Genomic DNA, 19,144 nt, shown 5'->3' with positions numbered 1-19,144 from the left:
CACACGCATCCACACGCATCCACACGCATCCACACGCATCCACACGCATCCACACGCATCCACACGCATCCACACGCATCCACACGCATCCACACGCATCCACACGCATCCACACGCATCCACACGCATCCACACGCATCCACACGCATCCACACGCATCCACACGCATCCACACGCATCCACACGCATCCACACGCATCCACACGCATCCACACGCATCCACACGCATCCACACGCATCCACACGCATCCACACGCATCCACACGCATCCACACGCATCCACACGCATCCACACGCATCCACACGCATCCACACGCATCCACACGCATCCACACGCATCCACACGCATCCACACGCATCCACACGCATCCACACGCATCCACACGCATCCACACGCATCCACACGCATCCACACGCATCCACACGCATCCACACGCATCCACACGCATCCACACGCACCCACACGCACCCACACGCACCCACACGCACCCACACGCACCCACACGCACCCACACGCACCCACACGCACCCACACGCACCCACACGCACCCACACGCACCCACACGCACCCACACGCACCCACACGCACCCACACGCACCCACACGCACCCACACGCACCCACACGCACCCACACGCACCCACACGCACCCACACGCACCCACACGCACCCACACGCACCCACACGCACCCACACGCACCCACACGCACCCACACGCACCCACACGCACCCACACGCACCCACACGCACCCACACGCACCCACACGCACCCACACGCACCCACACGCACCCACACGCACCCACACGCACCCACACGCACCCACACGCACCCACACGCACCCACACGCACCCACACGCACCCACACGCACCCACACGCACCCACACGCACCCACACGCACCCACACGCACCCACACGCACCCACACGCACCCACACGCACTCACACGCACTCACACGCACTCACACGCACTCACACTTATCCACACGCATCCACACGCATCCACACGCATCCACACGCACTCACACGCACTCACACGCACTCACACGCACTCACACGCACTCACACGCACTCACACGCACTCACACGCACTCACACGCACTCACACGCACTCACACGCACTCACACGCACTCACACGCACTCACACGCACTCACACGCACTCACACGCACTCACACGCACTCACACGCACTCACACGCACTCACACGCACTCACACGCACTCACACGCACTCACACGCACTCACACGCACTCACACGCACTCACACGCACTCACACGCACTCACACGCACTCACACGCACTCACACGCACTCACACGCACTCACACGCACTCACACGCACTCACACGCACTCACACGCACTCACACGCACTCACACGCACTCACACGCACTCACACGCACTCACACGCACTCACACGCACTCACACGCACTCACACGCACTCACACGCACTCACACGCACTCACACGCACTCACACGCACTCACACGCACTCACACGCACTCACACACACCCATACATACACAATATTTGTCCCCTCCTAGAAGCTGCCACTATTTTGATTAACGTTTTTTTGGGCGGGGGAATGAAAAAATATTCAAACCCCCACCCACCCCACGGACATTTATCTAGATAAAAAAAACATATTTACTCTTTTCCTTTTTCTTCCAAAAGTCAAAAATGTAAATTGGATCTGGACTCTGCATTAACAAAGCCGATTTGATGGAGGGAGGGGTCCGTTCATTTTGGCAGCCCTCCCCTCTCATTGACAGCTGTAAAACATCCTGTATTTTTTTTTTCCGGATGCCTTGACACGGTAGGACCAGATCAAGAAAATGATCGCCATCGACACCAAGATGGAGGATTCCCCGTCCGTGGAAGACCCGAAAGGCATCCCGGACTTCTGGCTCACCATATTTCGCAATGCGGACATGCTGACCGACATGATCCAAGTAAGTTGTGGGCGCCGAAGTCGACCGGAAACCCAGCCCACGCCCGCCCTAACGGCGGCGCTTTGGCTTCCAGGAGCACGACGAGCCCATCCTCAAGCACCTCAAAGACGTCCAAGTCAAGTTTTCGGAGGCCGGCAAGCCCATGGTGAGTCGGGAGTTGAGAGCGTGCGCCGACGCCAGCCAGCCTCAACGGCGGGAGATTTGTCTTTTCACAGAGTTTCACGCTGGAGTTCTACTTTGAGCCCAACTGCTACTTCAACAACGCCGTCCTCACCAAAGTCTACAAGATGAAGTTCGAACCCGACACTTCGGAGCCCTTCTCCTTCGAAGGGCCGGAGATCGTGGACTGTGTCGGGTGAGGCCGTGGGGGGAGGACTCACGACTGAATGTACGGTCCTTCGGACTCGGGACTGACCCTCTTTGTTTGCCCCGCCCCCACCCACCGCAGCTGCATGATCGACTGGCACAAGGGCAAAGACGTGACCGTCAAGACCATCAAGAAGAAGCAGAAGCACAAAGGGCGCGGCACCGTTCGCACCGTCACCAAACAAGTTCCCAACCCTTCCTTTTTCAACTTTTTCAACCCCGTCAAAGGTGAGCCCGCCAATATACCGTACACAAAAAATCCTCATGGAAAATATCATATATACCGTATTTTCACGACTATTCGGCGCATCGTATTTTTAGCCGCTGTGTCGGTAACTAATGCTATTTCTGTATTTTAAACACACAAAGCATGCACTTTTTTTAGACGCATATATGTTATATATTATATATGGATGAACATCGAAACGCAATAGCGCTGGCTACCGGAAGTAGCTTATTTCCGGGTTCCGGTGCGCAGTGACTGCTAGGAAATATAGTTCTTGCACGCTACACCCACACGCTAAAAACACGTTTTTAAAAAGGCAACGGAAGCAAAACTGAGTTCGGTAGTACTTTATTTAGACATTTTACAACGTACTCACGTCATCATCACCCACAAATCCATCAAAGTTTTCATTTTCTGTGTCCGAATTAAACAATTGCCCAAATGAGTATCCAAAACGCCGGGTCCCGCGGTTGTAGTTCTTAAGCCTCCGGGAATGACGGCAAGCTCCGAGTAGTTCGCAGTCTACCTTTGAATGCTCCGTTGAAGCCAACATCTAGCGGCAGGATTTCTTTTGTAAATACAGCCGAAATGACGGCGAGTACCAAATTAGTGTGGTCGCCGTAATACTGAGTGTATTGAAGAACTCTATATCCCAGCAGTCACTGCGCAGTACTTTTTCTATGGGAAATAGTAGAGTCTGGGGCTGCTTGGCGTAGTTGTCCTATCGACGGATTTATTTTATTTTATCGTGATAACAATTTTAGTATTGGTCCATATATAAAGCGCACTGGATTATACGGCGCCTTGTCTATTTTGGAGAAAAATTTAGACTTTTATGTGCGCCTTATAGTCGTGAAAATATGGTACATAAAAAATTCTGGTAGGTTATTACAAAATAAATTGTACATTTTAGGCGGAACTTTAACGCATTGTATTTCATTTCGAATGGTGATAAACTTGCAAACATGTATGAGAAAGTCGCTCATCCGATAAAACGGCCGCGAGCAAGTGAGGGCTTTCGACCGCCAGAGGCCGCCACTACTCAAGCCGTTTCGACGGCGGGGCGCGTTCGCTGAGCCGAATTTCTCGGTGTTTTTGACCGCAACAGACGTCCGATGATCCCGTGAATGAGAATTTGTTTGGAAGTCTACTTAAGACCAAAGGGAGGTTGTCTTAAAATAGGGGTCGGGAACCTTTTTGACAGAGAGAGCCATAAAAAAAAAACATATTTTCAAAAATCATCTTCCTGAGAGCCATACTCAAAGTGTAAAAGTCAAAATACATGAAAATATATGCGTTTTTAGTCATTTCACCACTTTTAAACTACATAAAGACTGAATTCTTTTGATAACGTTGCTAATCAATGAGTATCAATGACGATATGCGTGGAGAAGAGTCTAATTTAAAAATAAATGATTAAACAGGCACTAGAGGTCGTGTCTAAGACACAGCGCCGATGTAACGCTCCTATCGGTGTGTTTGGGACTCGGCTGTTTCCATTATTTTAGCTCACGGGTTAGCGGAGAGCCTCATGCACTCATCTAAAGAGCCGCATGTGGCTCCCGAGCCATAGGTTCCCTACCCCTGTCTTAAAAGAATGATTGTATCAATAGGCCATTCAATGCCGGGGAGAAAATGACCTCATTTTGCCACTTAAATCGAGACGGCACTTTGTTTTTTTTCTCTGCAGCTTCACCAGACGGCGACGAACCGGTGAGTGTTGGCGTCCCGCCCAAAACGACCGCCGTCCGTCGTCCCCCGTCCCCGTGATCCGTCCCCATCTCGCCCCCTCGTCCAGGACGACGACTCGGAGCTGACGTTCGACTTCGAGATCGGGCATTTCTTCCGCGAGAGAATCATCCCGCGAGCCGTCCTCTATTTCACCGGGGAGGCCATGGAAGACGACGAGAGCGTAAAGCCGGCGCCCGCCTGCCGTCCGTCTGACGATCGCCCGCCGCCGCCGCCGCCGCTCACCTCTTTTTTTCTTTTTCTTTCAGTTTGATGAGGAACTGGAAGAGGGCGACGAGGTTTGTAAATTATTACCGTATTTTCACGACTATTCGGCGCATCACATTTAAAGGCGCAGTGTCAGTAACGAGTGCTATTTCTGTATTTTAGACACAAAGCACGCACCGTTTCATTACACACATTATATATTATATATGGATGAACATCGAAACGCAATAGCGCTGGCTAGCGGAAGTAGCCTATTTCCGGGTTCCGGTGCGCAGTGACTGCTGGGAAATATAGTTCTTGCACGCTACACCCACACGCTAAAAACACGTTTTTAAAAAGGCAACGGAAGCAAAACGGAGTTTGGTTGTACTTTATTTAGACATTTTACTCCAGCATCATCACCCACAAATCCATCAAAGTCCTCATTTTCTGTGTCCCAATTAAACACTTGCCCAAATGAGTCTTCCAAAACGCCCGCGGTTGTAATTCTTAAGCCTCCGGGAATGACGGCAAGCTCCGAGTTATTATATATAATGTATATATACTATAGTCTAGTTTTGAATGCTCTGTTGACGCCAACATTTAGCAGCAGGATTTCTTTTGTAAATATAGCCGAAATGACGGCCAGCACCAAATTAGTGTGCTCGCCATCATACTAACTGTATTGAAGAACTGGGTGTATTAAGAACTCTATATCCCAGCAGTCACTGCGCAGTGTTTTATCTACGGGAAAATAGTAGAGTCGGGGGCTGCTTGCCGTAGTTGTCCTATCGACCGATTTATTTGATTTTATCGTGATAACAATTTTAGTTTTGGTCCATATATAAAGCACACTGGATTATAAGGCGCCCTGTCTATTTTGGAGAAAATTTTAGACTTTTATGTGCGCCTTATAGTCATGAAAATGTTTCACCGGGCCAATCCACACCGCCCGCCGTCTGACCCCCGTTCCCTCGCCGCCAGGAGCAAGACGACGACGACGAAGAAGAAGAAGACGACGACGACGATGATGACGACGGAGATTTTCAGCCCAGGGTACGTACGTACGCGCGCCGCGAACGGCGACGGGCGTCCGCTCGTTTAGACCGGGAGGGATGAAAGGCGGAGCCCACCAGTCCATTAGAAAAACTGAACTTAACTTAACGTGGCCAATTAACCGACTGGGAGGGATTCTGGCCTAGAAAATGACTGTCATTGGTCAAAAGTCAATCATTTAGTAGAATGGCATTTTCAAATATTTCTAAAGAAAATATTCCCTTTTTTCATTTAGTTTTTAAAATTTGATGACTTGGATTGGATTGGATTGGATTGGATAACTTTATTCATCCCGTATTCTGGAAATTTCGTTGTTCCAGTGGCAAGAGGGTGAGGATGCATGAATAGGAAAGGCATTTTAGACATAAATAGATAGGTCATAAGTAGGTCAAGAAATAAATACATGAATAAATATATAATTAAATAAGCGTGTTGCTTAGCACATATATACATACATACATACACATAAATGTACATGCATGCATATGGTAGGTCTTAACACACAGCCATTTTTTTGTTAAAGAGCCCCATAGCTGATGGGAGGAAGTATCTGCGGAAGCGCTCCTTCCTGCAATGAGGGTGCCGCAGTCTATTGCTAAAGGAGCTTCGGAGGGACTCCACAGACTCATGCCATTTTCAAATATTTCAATAGAAAATATTCCCTATTATTTGCATTTAGTTTTTAAAATGTGATGACTTGAGTAAATAGTGTCATATTTCAAATTTGAAAAGGTCATTTTTTTGTTTTTTTATATTAAAACCTCATTTTTGATTAAAAGAAAGGTATTTAAAAACCCTATTTTTTATTTATTAAAAAACAATTCAAATAGATAAATGGGAAAATATTTTCATTTCAACCCAAGATTTAAAAAAACTGAAATATCCTCTCCCCACTAAATGGATTGGACGCCTGTCTCCGTCAACGACTTGACCGAATGTATTGATCGACTCTTTTTTTTATTGATTTTTTTGCTCACAGCATACCTGAGCCCGCGTGCCATTTTGTTAAGGTGATATTTTGTTTTTGTTTTTTCCCCTGACTGTGGCTTTTTTCCGGGTGACGTTGTGTCTCCTCCCACATATCAATGTGGCTTTCCTCGGTATGGAATGGACAGACAGGCCCCTCCCCCTCACTGCTTCTTGACCTTTTTCTTTCCCTCCTTTTAGCGGCTTAGTTGGGAGCAATGTTCCCTCTAAGCTGCGCGCGTGCGCAATTGCGCACTACTCTCGTCTTCTCTGCGCACAGCAAATCATATGGAGCGCACAAAATAATCCAATTTGTTTTTTTTTTTTACCCCTTTCCCCATGATGGCGCTGTTTAAGCGGCAGCCAGTGGCAGTAGCTCTGTCCACTTATGTTTTTCGTGTTTTACAGCATGTTTTACATGAAAAATTAGAGGGAACATTAACATGCACCTGCTTTTGGCAGGTGTGATACTGGTGTGCCCATAGCGAGCAATGATGATGTCGTGACCGGATGATTAGCCTAAAGACGTTTCGCCGACGGACGTTTAACAGACGGACGGGTCGCCGAATGAACAACAGCGTTTAATGATTAAATACAAATACTAGAATTTGTTAGTTTAATGATTAAATACAAATACTAGTATTTGTATTTAATCATTAAACGCTGTTTTCAGCTGGATTTGACTGAATTTGAGAGCATTTTGAGCCGTTTGGCGAATGGACGTATCTAGACGTTTTTTGCCTCCATCGCGACATTTTACCGAGGAATTCACTTCCCTGGGCTCGGTTCTAATGTCCAAAGAGCTCCAGTATTTGTATTTAATCATTAAATGCTGTTTTAAGATGCATTTGACCCGATTGCTGTCATTTTACGGCTCGGTTCAGCTACATCTGCCCGCACTAGAGTGCTTATTCCCGGGCTGCCATTGATGGTACACTAACATTGATTTTTACTATCATTTGGACAATGCCGGTGGCGGGCCGGATTAAAAATCCTAACGGGCCGTAAATGGCCCACGGCCCGAGGTTGAAAAACTTGTACACACACGATCCGGGGGCGGGGCGAGCGCGGGAATCCCGTTTCGGCGAAACCTCCGTTCGGCCGAATGAACGTTCGGCGTAACGTCCATTGGGCGACCTGCCCGTCTGTCAAACGTCCGTCGGCGAAACGTCTTTAGGCGAATCATCCGAGTACCGATGATGTCGCTCACACTGGTACTCGGCGTGCTCAGGGAGGTTGTCTTTCTCCCCAGACCAACGAAAAATTAGAGGGAACATTGGTTGGGAGGAGCTAAAGCGACGTCCCTATCCTTTTTAATATCAATCTTTCAAATGGCACGGCTCTTTTTCGCCAGGATTTGAAATGACTTCCATTGTTGTCAGTGGCGGACCTTGACTTCCCCTTTTTCTTGGTCACTTTCTCACCCTTTTTGCCTTTTCGGAGTCACTTCCGGTGGATTGGTTGCACTTTCATTTCTATGGATATTTTGGGATGTATTCCTTTGTTTCATTCTTGAAGTCGGTGCCATTAACCGGCGTAAAGTGAATAGGCGACCTTTGCCACTGGCTCCCGGTCCTCCATCGGTTCCATTTTTGGGGTGTCCGCCCACTTTTCGTCTTTGTTCGCCCTCATTTTCTGGCACGTCTGGTTTTTGGTGAACTCCCACCTTTTCTGAGTGTCCCCCGTTTGTGTCCCGCAGAAAGAAACCCCCGCCCAGCCCGCCGAGTGCAAGCAACAGTAAAGCGCGCCTGCCACCCACCGGACCTGCCCTCCTTCAATCGAGCCAATCAACAAGAGCCCCACCCACATTTTCCAATTAACAATCCCCTTCTATGAACACTCGTCCCATTTTTTTTCCCTAGCGATTTTTGTTGTTGTTGTTGTCGCCGCCCTTTGCCAAAAAAGTGGAAGTGGGCATTACTGCCAGTTTGTGACAAAAACGACACCCCCCGCGTGCCAGACGTTAATTTCATTTACCGCCACTGACGGCCATTGACGTCCGATGCGTTTTGACCGGGAGAGGATGGATATCACAAACACACAGAATGGGAAAAATCCCATGTTTAAAAAAAAAAAACTGAACAAAATTTAACTTTGGACCACTCCAAAAAAGTCAATAGTTTAGTTGATTAAAAAAAAAATAATAATAATTAAACCATGTCAGCCCTCCCAGTCAAAATGGATAGGACTTGTCGATGGCCACCAGACTTGACAAATGTACGTTTAAAAACATAAAAATAACCTATCATTGAAAAGCTAAAGTAAAATGTTACCTTTTTTTTTTTATTTAGCATTACAAATATACATTTTCTATACTTGGAATTTTTCGGTTCCACGTCAATTTAGGCACGACGAGGTTCTAACGCAACTCCGAAAGGGATCTGTTACTCAGGGTTTTTTGACGACCACAGCTAAATTGTTAGCATAGCTCGCTAGCCAAGCGTCGAACAAAGTTCCCTTCCTTTTGTCTCTCTCTGTAGTCATACTTTAATTTATTTTGGTGTATCGCATTGAAGCCACAGCAACAAAAAATGAGTTTTTATGGGTTTTTTTGTTCTATGTTTAGCAAGCTAAATGGAATGTCATATCCCAAGTGTTTTTTTTTTCTTCCCCTCTTTCTTTTGGGGACGCCAATTCCTTCTTTTGGACTTTGTTGGCTTTGGATTCCAGCGTCGGCAGATGAACGCAAGGACTAAAGCCAACGCCGCCTTCTCTCGATTGTATTGAGTCGCCGCTGCGGTCGTCGTCGTCGTCGTTCTCAAACGTGCTAACGAATGGCCTTAACTTGTTCACTTGGCTGACTCTTCAATTTGTACAGAATTCAGATATTCTATTAAAGTTGTGCACTGCTGCAAATGAAGCTTCTGTGAGGTTTTTTTTAAAATTGTGACTCCCAAGTGTGTTTTTAGGTACCATCACATCACTCATTTTTCTCTTGAGGTCCTTCCGACGACTGCGTTGGCTTTGACTCAAGGCCTTTAATCCTTGAAATGGTGGAAAGAAGAGCAGCGAAGAAACTCAGCAAAGAAATGATCACCAATTGGAGAGGACCGGTGTGGTACGTTAGCCACTTGGTAGCGCCAAACCCTCACTCCGTTACCACACCAGTGCGCCTAGTCTGGAACAGCAGCCAGAAGTTCAAGGGACTTAGCATGAACGACATCCTGTTGAAAGGACCAGACGTCCTCAACCCAATCCGAGCAGTTTTACTCAGATTCCGAAGAGGAGTGCATGCAGCCCTTGGAGACATCAAGAAGATGTACAACTCAGTGTGGTTGGAAGAACCAGAAATGCACCTACACAGATTTCTTTGGAGAGACACCGAAGAAAGTGAAATTGAGGAGTATGCCATCACCCGAGTCAACATTGGCGATCGTCCAGCAGGATGCATTGCACAGCTGGCGATGAGAGAGACTGCAAAGCTACCCATGTTTGCTCACCTAAAAGAGGAGTGCAGAATCCTGGAGGAAGACTCTTACGTTGACGATGTGCTGACCTCTCACAACGACTTGGAAAAACTGGATGGATACACCAACAGGGTTGAAGAGATCCTGAAAGCAGGTGGCTTCATCCTCAAACCCTGGCTCCGGTCAGGCCAAAGTGGGAGGGAGATACTCACAGAAGGAGCATCTTCCAGCAATATACTCATTCTACCAAATCAAAGAAGAGGAGAAGACGACAAAGCCCTTGGAGTCGGCGGCTACATTGTCGAAAGCGACAAACTGTACCCCATGACCTCAGTTAACTTCTCTAAGAGAATAAAGAAAATGAGAGTGGGTCAAAACCTCCTGGGAGAGGAGGTGAGAGAAAACACTCCCAAACCCCTGACTAGGAGACAATTACTAAGTCAGGTAGCCGGCCTCTATGATCCGATAGGCCTTGTCACCCCCGCCAAACAGAAGGGTGCCATTCTCGTCAGGAAAGCTTTCCAAGAAGCTGGAACCAGCAGAACCCAAGACACGTGGGACAAACCTCTATCTGAAAAGTTAAGGGAAGAAGCAATCCAGTTATTTGAAGAATACGTCCGTCTCAGCCAAGTTACCTTCCACAGGAGCCTCACGCCACGGAACTGGAAACTCCACCCTGCGGACTCCCCACACCGAAATGGAGCTGCCGAGGCCGCAGTACGCGCTGTAAAACGTGCCCTGCACAACCTGGCAGGAGACAGATGCTTCACGTGGAGTGAGTTCCAAACCTTCCTCTACATGGCGGCCAATCTGGCCAACGAAAGACCCATTGACGCCAGGACGCAAAGTCGTGAGGAATGTATAGACTACATCAGCCCAAACACCCTTCTGCTGGGAAGGACAGGACCTGAGGGAGATGTAGGAAGCTTCGACTTTCAAGGATACCCCTACAAGAGACTAAGAGCCATCCAGACCGAAGTCGACCGATTCTGGAAGAAGTGGAGCCAGCTGGCGGGACCCAACTTGTTCATCCGAAGTAAGTGGCACACAACGAACAGAAATGTAGCCAAGGGAGATATCGTCTGGCTGGCCGACCAAAATGCTCTAAGGGGCCAGTACAAGCTTGGACGAGTCGATAGTGTCGTCCCCGACACAAGAGGCATCGTCAGAGATGTTCACGTCAAGACCTTCCCAAGCTACCCCGTCTCTACTACCAAATCTGATCGCGCGAAGAAACCCCCCACAAAAATCCCTTCAACAATTCTGCATAGAGATGTACGACGCATCATTGTCCTGATACCTGTGGAAGAACAGAAATAGACCAACAAAGAAACGAACGAGAGCAACCAGGAACTGTGTGACCTCTCTGGGTTCAAGAACCGAGATGCCAAGTGGGAGGTGTCAAGTCAACTTTGGAGAAGATATGTCTGCCGCTCCTCCAAGCCAACAGAGGGCAGAAAAGAAAACCCAAACAAAAGTCACCTCGCCTCATTTCCTGCCTAAGATCATAGGGCATGAGCCAGGATATAACCATTCAGATTCAAGCCTTGAAAGTAGACAGGCGAGAAAGGAGCAAGGAATACCAAGGAATACCCTTCAGACCCGATCACACGCAACTGGTAGGATAAAATAAGTACCACCTAAATGCCAGCTGATTGATGCTTAATTTGCTTCTCGCAACCTTAAGTTGCATTCTTTGTATTTTCCCTTAACTTGGATTACTCATATGACCTATCTCTGTAAAGTGAATAATATTAGTGTTTGATTTACCCAATCAGTTAATGTACCCATGCATTTCCACTCTATCATTTCAACACTCTCCTGCTTTTCTGTAGTAAATTCAAGATGCTAGTAGTAAACTCAAGAGCAACACTTTGATCACCATAGTAACGTGAAACTTGAATGACGTCACATGCTTCCTCCTTTCCCCTTTCTTTAAGGTTTTCAACCTAACCACTTCCTATCACCATTAACTTCAATAAAAGTGTAAACTGGAAGGATTTGAGTTGTTCCTGCGTTGATAAGATCGGGCGGGGCCCCTTTTCAAGTTTGGGGCAAAATTTGAAGAAAAGGAGAGATAACTTGACAGTGAGGTTTTTTTTTAAATTGTGACTCCCAAGTGTGTTTTTAGGTACCATCACATCACTCATTTTTCTGTTCCTTATCATTTCATTGTCCTGTGTCACTTCCTGTTCACCATTGGTGCCAGTTTTGGGACCATTTTGTCAATTACCGTATTTTCACGACTATATGGCGCATCGTATTTAAAGGTGCAGTGTCAGTAACGAGTGCTATTTCTGTATTTTAAACACACAAAGGATGCACCGTTTTTTTAGAGGCATATATGTTATATATTATATCTGAATATCTAACCGCAATAGCGCTGGCTACCGGAAGCAGCCCCAGACTTTTTTTTCTGGTTTCCGGTGCGCAGTGACTGCTCGGATATATAGTTTTTGCACGCTACACCCACACGCTAAAAACACGTTTTTAAAAAGGCAATGGAAGCAAAACTGAGTTCGGTTGTACTTTATTTAGCCATTTTACAACTTACTCACGTCATCATCACACACAAATCCATCAAAGTCCTCATTTTCCGTGTCTGAATTGAACAATTGTCCAAATGAGTCATCGAAAACGCTGAGTTTTATACATTCGTCCAGGCGGCCACAATCCATTCACAAATAGTAGCTAGCTGGTAGCTAGCGTCACTTTTCCAACGGTGCTTCCCATGCTTTGTCAAGCTGTATTGATGTCGATGTATAAAGGCCACAATCCATTCGCAAATAGTAGCTAGCGTAACTCTTCCAATGGTGCTTTCCATGCTTTGTCAAGCTGTATTGATGTCGATGTATACAGGCCACAATCCATTGGGTGTATTGACAAAAGAACGACTACATATCCCAGCAGCCACTGCGTCATACTTTGTCTACGGGAAAATAGTAGAGTCGGTGTACCCTATCAACTGATTCATTTGATTTTATCGTGATAACAATTTTAGTATTGGTCCATATATAAAGCGCACTGGATTATTAGGCGCCCTGTCTATTTTGGAGAAAATTGAAGACTTTTATGTGCGCCATATAGTCGTGAAAATACGGTATGCTGATTTGGGGTCATCCCGGGTCACTTCCTGTGAACCATTTCAGCCACCTGTTGGTTTTATGGCCATTTCTGCTGCTTGTGGGGGCTGTTCCGGGCCACTTCCTTCCAGGATGTGCGAGGCCAGGCCATGTGACAAGCGGCTGTGGAGTCGAACAGGGGCCCTTCTTCAGCTCCCCAGCAGCTGTGGATGTGCACGCCTCACGGCGAGTATGCTAACGAGGGGGCTCGCCTGGCCACCCCTTAGCCATCTTTCAGTGGCCTCCTCTCCTAGCACACCCGATTTCAAGGATCAATTCAGCCTGAAGTTTGGATTCAGGTGAGAAACCTGACGGGATAGGGGCCCTAAAGGGGAAGGTGTATGGAGGAATCATTGATTGATCTTTTTTCAAAGGCTTCAAATTGTTCCTGATGGAAGCCATTTGTTGTTTTCCCACAACAAGACTTAAACGCGTATGGGAGGAATGGTAGTCATGGTCTGACGGTGCCTGTGCCTGTCCTTGTCCAAGCCGGCCAGACGGCCAACTCGCCCTTGTCGTTTTGCTTGGGCCCGCTTAACGACGTCGTAGGCCAAATTGAGCTCTTTATTGCAACCGAGACGGAGCTTTCCGCGTTGATTCGATGCTTGGGACAGGCTGCCTGCCAGTGGCGGTGGGTGATTCTGCTCTCCACTGACTCCGCCCCTCCGCCCGTCGTCACTCCCAGGAGGCGGAGCCATTAAAGAAGCCTCGGAAGTGCCGGCTGCCGCTTCATTGGTGCTTGACCGCGTTGCCGATGCCGACCGCCGTGCCGACCGCGTTGTCTTCCGCCATGTCGGTGCTGAAAGAGGGCGAACTGGAGAAGAGGAGCGACAACCTGCTTCAGTTGTGGAAGCGCAAGACTTGCGTGCTGACCCCCGACGGCCTGAGCCTGTACGCCGACCCGCACAAGCGATCGCGGGGCCGCAAGGAGCTCAAGTTGCAGAGCATCAAGAAGGTGGACTGCGTGGAGCGCAGCGGCAAGTTCGTCTACTTCACGCTGGTCACCACCGACGACAAGGAGATCGACTTCCGCTGCCCGGGCGACGATCGCTCCTGCTGGAACGCCGTCATCGCCATGGCCCTCATCGAGCACCAGAACCGACAGGCCGTCCGGGACTTTAAGACGCGCGGAGTGGTCACCAGAGAGCCCTGATTGGGAGCCGGAAGGGGAACCCAGCGCCTCCAAATATGGTCAGTAGTCCTTCTTCCGCTGGCTAAAATAACAAAGACCTCGTCGAAAAACTCAAGTGGCGTTAGAGATCCGTGAGTTCCGTCTCATTTATGGGAAAAAAACGAATATTATCGGGATTTGATTGAGTTCATTCGCTGCCGGCTTCCCCGGGACGAGAGAACCTTCGAGCCTATTTCTTACCAAAAATGATGTGGTCAGCCATTGACGCCGCTCCGCGTCCAGTCAATCCCTCGCAAGTCGGCGGCGAATGACAAACGCGTTTCAAAAGATATATTTCCTATATAGGATATATGTCCTATTTTTAAAGATTCGTCCAATTTTTCCCGAAACTCTGAGCCGATTCCTAAAAACGACAAAAAAATCCGCACACCTGATTCTGCAGTGGTTGTTGATGTGTAATAAAACTTACACTAGACGTCATCTTAGTTGTCGACGGAAGACTATCGCTTGCGACGTTTATTGATTTTATTTTATTTTATTTTTTTGTTTTCCCGCAGGCCGGGGCAAACGGCAAAAGAAAAACCCCAGGACCAATCCCGACGGCGGGCCGAGCGGTCGCTGTCCCTCGCCGCGCTCGGCCCGGAAAGTCAAGACGAAAAATGGCCTCTGTTAATTTATTTTCACGTATTTTTGAAATGAACTTTGTATATTTATTTGACCAAATAGCCGTGCCTCTTTTTGACAACAACAAAACATTTTCGCTGCCAAAGTGGATGGTTTTTTTGAAGCGGTGAGGAATAACTAAGTATGATTCCTTTGGATTGTTTATTTATTGACTCTTTTGTACGACTAACTCAAATGGATGGACGTTATGTCAAATTGACAGTAAAAATGGCTACTTTTGTACACTTCAGATTGTCTTCCATCTTTTATTTACCTTTAGGAGAAATAGCGACAGGCCGTTTTTGTCTGGGTTGCCGGTCGCTTTCCTTCGTTTTGGCTACTTTCTTGTTCACTTTGGGCCACTTCCTGCTAACGTCTTGTTGATTATAATGAGGGGTTATTTCTAACCTGTTGCTTTTGTAGCTAGCCCAGGTCACTTTCTACCAATTTTTCACCACTTTTAGTCGAATTGGAGGTATTTTTAGTTGATTTTGGGTCACTTCCTGTTGATTTTAGGGAAGCTCTTTTTCAGTTGATTTTTGCCCTCTGCTATATTTTGGGCCACTATTGCTTTTCTCACTTGCTACTGATTTTGGTCCCTCTTATTGGACTGATTTTTGGAGTAACGCTCAGGGACTTCCTGTCAATTTTGGGTCACTTCCTGCTAACGTCTTGTTGATTATAATTGGGGGTTATTTCCAACCTGTTGGTTTTGTAGCTAGCCCAGGTCACTTTCTACCAATCTTTCACCATTTTGTTGTTGAATTTGAGGTATTTTTAGTTGATTTGGGGTCACTTTCTATTGATTTTAGGGATTTTTGCCTGACCTCTGCTAGATTTTGAGCCACTATTGGTTTTCTCACTTGCTACTGATGTTGGTCCCTCTTATTGGACTGATTTTTGGAGTAACACTCCGGGACTTGCCGTCCATTTGGGGTCACTTCCTGTCGGTCTTGGGTCACACCTTGTGACCAACGGCTTGAGAAAGCATGCGCTAATCTGAGCGCGCCGTCGCATGTCTTTTGGCTGACGATAGGCGTCCGATCCGTCTGTCCGTCCGTCCGTCCGTCCCGACGCTCGCCACTGGGATGGCCCTATAAGGAAAGGCCGAAGCATCCGAGTGGCTCGCCATACTTTTGCCCGACGGTCGACGTCTGGGCTTGACTCTGGGAAACTTGTCAGTTGTCAGCGGCCGCATTTCTCAGTAAATGCCAGACGTGCCTTCCGAAAGGAGGAGGGGGAGGGGGAGGAAGAGGAGGTGGAGTCCAAAGGGACTTTCCGGCCTGGCTGATTCATGTCGGCGGAAGTCTTTGCCTTTGTGACTTGTCGGCCGGCTGATGACACACGTGTGGACTTTAGCCCTATTCCACATAGGTGCGCCGTCGCTTATCAGGCATGTGGAGGCTCTTTCGCAACGAGCCGGCCCAATCAAACGGCGGGGAAAACAAATCGGAAGAAAGGTTTTTTTGCCGTTCATAAATTTGAGGGTCGCAGGCCAACTGTTTGCTTTAAAAAGTAGTTTTTTTTCCTTTCAGTACCCTTAAATTGACCCAAGAAGTAGCAGAAAATGGGCCTAAATCATCAGGAAGCCATCCCTTTCCCAAAGCGCACCAGGTGCGCACGGGCTGACCGTTAGGAGAGCTGCGATGGCGGCTAAGAGTGAGCGTCCAATCGCACCCCGGAGCCAGAAACAAAGAACGGCCTTGTTTTGGCATGCTCGAGGCTGGACGGCTGGCCGGAAGTTCCCGCGTCCGCCCGCCCGCCCGGCTCTTTGAACAATGGTTCAATAAAAAGGCTTATCATTGAGAAGAGCGTGTTGAAGCGCAAATGACCTGCTTTTGTTCTCCGCCGCCTCTCAGGTGACAGCCGGCACACCCTGGCGGTATCGTGTCACGTCGCGTCGCATTCTTTGGCCCGTTTCCACGTCACGCGGTTCCCATTCAAGTCAACGGATTCATTGAAAGAAAAAGCTGTACGTCGTGGAGAAGTTGGGTGGGGGAGGCAAAGAGAAGAGAAGAGGAGAAGAAGACTATTTAGTGGGTTGACATGACGTCTTGCCGCCGGGATGACTTGGCTCGGTCGTCATGAGCACGCTGTTTGTTTTTGTTTTCCTTCATTTTTCCGGGCTGACTCGTTTGGTGACGTGGCACGACTCGCGTTACGACTTAAAAACGGCGTTCGTACTATACTATGTTGTTTTTTAAAGAAAAAAAGCCTTACTATACATGGTCGTTTTTTAAAGAAAAAAAGCCTTACTATACAGTGTCGTTTTTAAAAAAACAACAACCTTACTATACATGGTCGTTTTTTTTGTAAAAAAGCCTTACTATACTATGTCGTTTTTTTTAGTAAAAAAGCCTTACTATACTGTCATTTTTTAAAGAAAAAAAACCTTACTATGACTATGACGTTTTTTTTTACAAAAAAAGCCTTACTATACATGGTCGTTTTTTTTTTACAAAAAAGCCTTACTATACATGGTCGTTTTTTAAAGAAAAAAAGCCTTACTATACTATGTCGTTTTTTTAAGAAAAAAAGCCTTACTATACTATGTCGTTTTTTTAAGAAAAAAGCCTTACTATACTATGTCGTTTTTTACCAAAAAAAGCCTTACAAACGGCGTACGTTGGCCGCCAACTCATTGATGAATGAATGAACCAGCACCGTGGGAGTACACCAAATTCCCATGTGGCACATTCAGTCTTCCGTCTATCAGGTCACTTTGATTGAAACAAGTGGCCTATCCACATTGCTGAAATGAAGCCAAAGGAAGTAAGCAAGTTCCAGAAATGCCCAGGTGGCTGTCCAAAAAGTCATAGTAGGACAACGATATAGTATAGTAAGGCTTTTTTTCCTTAAAAAACGACAGTTTAGTAAGGCTTTTTTTCTTCAAAAACGACATAGTATAGTAAGGCTTTTTTCTTTAAAAAATGACATAGTATAGTAAGGCTTTTTTCCGTAAAAAACGACATAGTATAGTGAGTTTTTTTTTTAATCAAAAAAATGACATAGTATAGTAAGGCTTTTTTCTTTAAAAAATGACATAGTATAGTAAGGCTTTTTTTCGTAAAAAACGACATAGTATAGTGAGTTTTTTTTTTTAATAAAAAAAATGACATAGTATAGTAAGGCTTTTTTCTTAAAAAATGACATAGTATAGTAAGGCTTTTTTCTTAAAAAATGACATAGTATAGTAAGGCTTTTTTCTTTAAAAAAATGACATAGTATAGTAAGGCTTTTTTCTTTAAAAAATGACATAGTATAGTAAGGCTTTTTTTCCTTAAAAACGACAGTATAGTAAGGTTTTTTTTTGTAAAAAACGACATAGTAGAGTAAGGCTTTTTTTTCCGTAAAAAACGACATGTATAGTGGGTTTTTTTTTTAATAAAAAAAAATGACATAGTATAGTAAGGCTTTTTTCTTAAAAAAACGACATAGTATAGTGAGGGTTTTTAATTAAAAATGACATAGTATAGTAAGGCTGTTTTTGTAAAAAAAAACACATAGTTTAGTGAGGGTTTTTTAATCAAAAAATGACATAGTATAGTAAGGCTTTTTCTCTTAAAAAAACGACATAATAGTAAGGCTTTTTTTCCGTAAAAAACGACATAGTATAGTGAGGTTTTTTTTTTAATCAAAAAGGCAAGTTCCAGAAATGCCCAGGTGGCTGTCCAAAAGTCAAAAGGGGCAAAGAGAAAGCCACAGCAACCAGGAAACAAGAATGGAATTGCGACAAAAGCAAGAATGGCCGCCCTTTGCAAAGACGGGCAACGCGCCGAGCCGCACCCTGGCCGGGAATGCCTTTTTCGCTCCAAGTTCCGCTTGCCCGTTCACACGGTTGGACAAAAATGTGCGTTCTCGCAGGGAAAGTTTTTGACAAATAACGACGTCAGACCATTGAACGGATAGACGCAACCCTGGAGATGTTTGCTAAAAAACGGGGTTAGACCATTCAGGGCTGAACCGTTCATTCAAGACTTGATAGAAAGGACCCAGCAGGGTAGCTTAGGTGGCCTGGAGCAAAGAACCACATCTAGGTCGCTTAACGTCATAGCAAAATGGAAATTGTGGCAGTTTGTGGGTGGAAAATGCACACGCCTTCCCACCACCGGCACGAAGATATTCTGAATCATGCGTTAGGGGCTCCCGTTCCAGACAGAAAGTCCCCGTGATGTCATCATCTTCCCCGCCACGATGGCTAAAACAGGAGTGGGAACATCTGGATTTTTTTGTGTTTCTATATCCTCCAAGACCACTCGGAGATGTAGCGTGGAATTTGGACACTTTGTCTATTGACAAACTGAGAAATAGTGGACAAGTCCA

At 46.5% G+C, this 19,144-nt stretch overlaps 2 protein-coding genes across 8 annotated transcripts in view; both read left to right on the top strand.

The window, feature by feature from the left end:
- LOC144071828 (nucleosome assembly protein 1-like 4) overlaps positions 1-12,195 on the top strand; it is a 17,438-nt gene extending 5,243 nt beyond the window's left edge. Inside the window, exons 6-15 of one of the 7 annotated variants that reach the window (XM_077597263.1) lie at positions 1,817-1,948; positions 2,022-2,093; positions 2,164-2,303; positions 2,397-2,542; positions 4,231-4,253; positions 4,339-4,452; positions 4,538-4,567; positions 5,460-5,531; positions 6,511-6,541; positions 8,197-9,353. In XM_077597263.1, coding sequence (XP_077453389.1) covers positions 1,817-1,948; positions 2,022-2,093; positions 2,164-2,303; positions 2,397-2,542; positions 4,231-4,253; positions 4,339-4,452; positions 4,538-4,567; positions 5,460-5,531; positions 6,511-6,519 — 738 coding nt within the window. In that variant the 3' untranslated portion in view covers positions 6,520-6,541; positions 8,197-9,353. The other 6 variants (XM_077597260.1, XM_077597262.1, XM_077597261.1 and 3 more) reach the window with 6 other exon arrangements.
- Positions 12,196-13,780: 1,585 nt separating this feature from the next.
- On the top strand, positions 13,781-15,071 carry phlda2 (pleckstrin homology-like domain, family A, member 2). The gene is made up of 2 exons (XM_077597273.1): positions 13,781-14,217; positions 14,716-15,071. Exon 1 carries the CDS (start codon positions 13,781-13,783, stop codon positions 14,177-14,179), a length of 399 nt encoding a protein of 132 aa, XP_077453399.1. The 3' UTR covers positions 14,180-14,217; positions 14,716-15,071.
- The last annotated feature ends 4,073 nt before the right edge of the window (positions 15,072-19,144 follow it).

The sequence above is a fragment of the Stigmatopora argus genome, chromosome 3 (assembly GCF_051989625.1).
Source record: "Stigmatopora argus isolate UIUO_Sarg chromosome 3, RoL_Sarg_1.0, whole genome shotgun sequence".
In the NCBI taxonomy this organism is placed as follows: Eukaryota; Metazoa; Chordata; class Actinopteri; order Syngnathiformes; family Syngnathidae; genus Stigmatopora; species Stigmatopora argus.
Note: the sequence above shows the minus strand (reverse complement) of the source record. Positions and strands in the feature narration are given on the sequence as shown.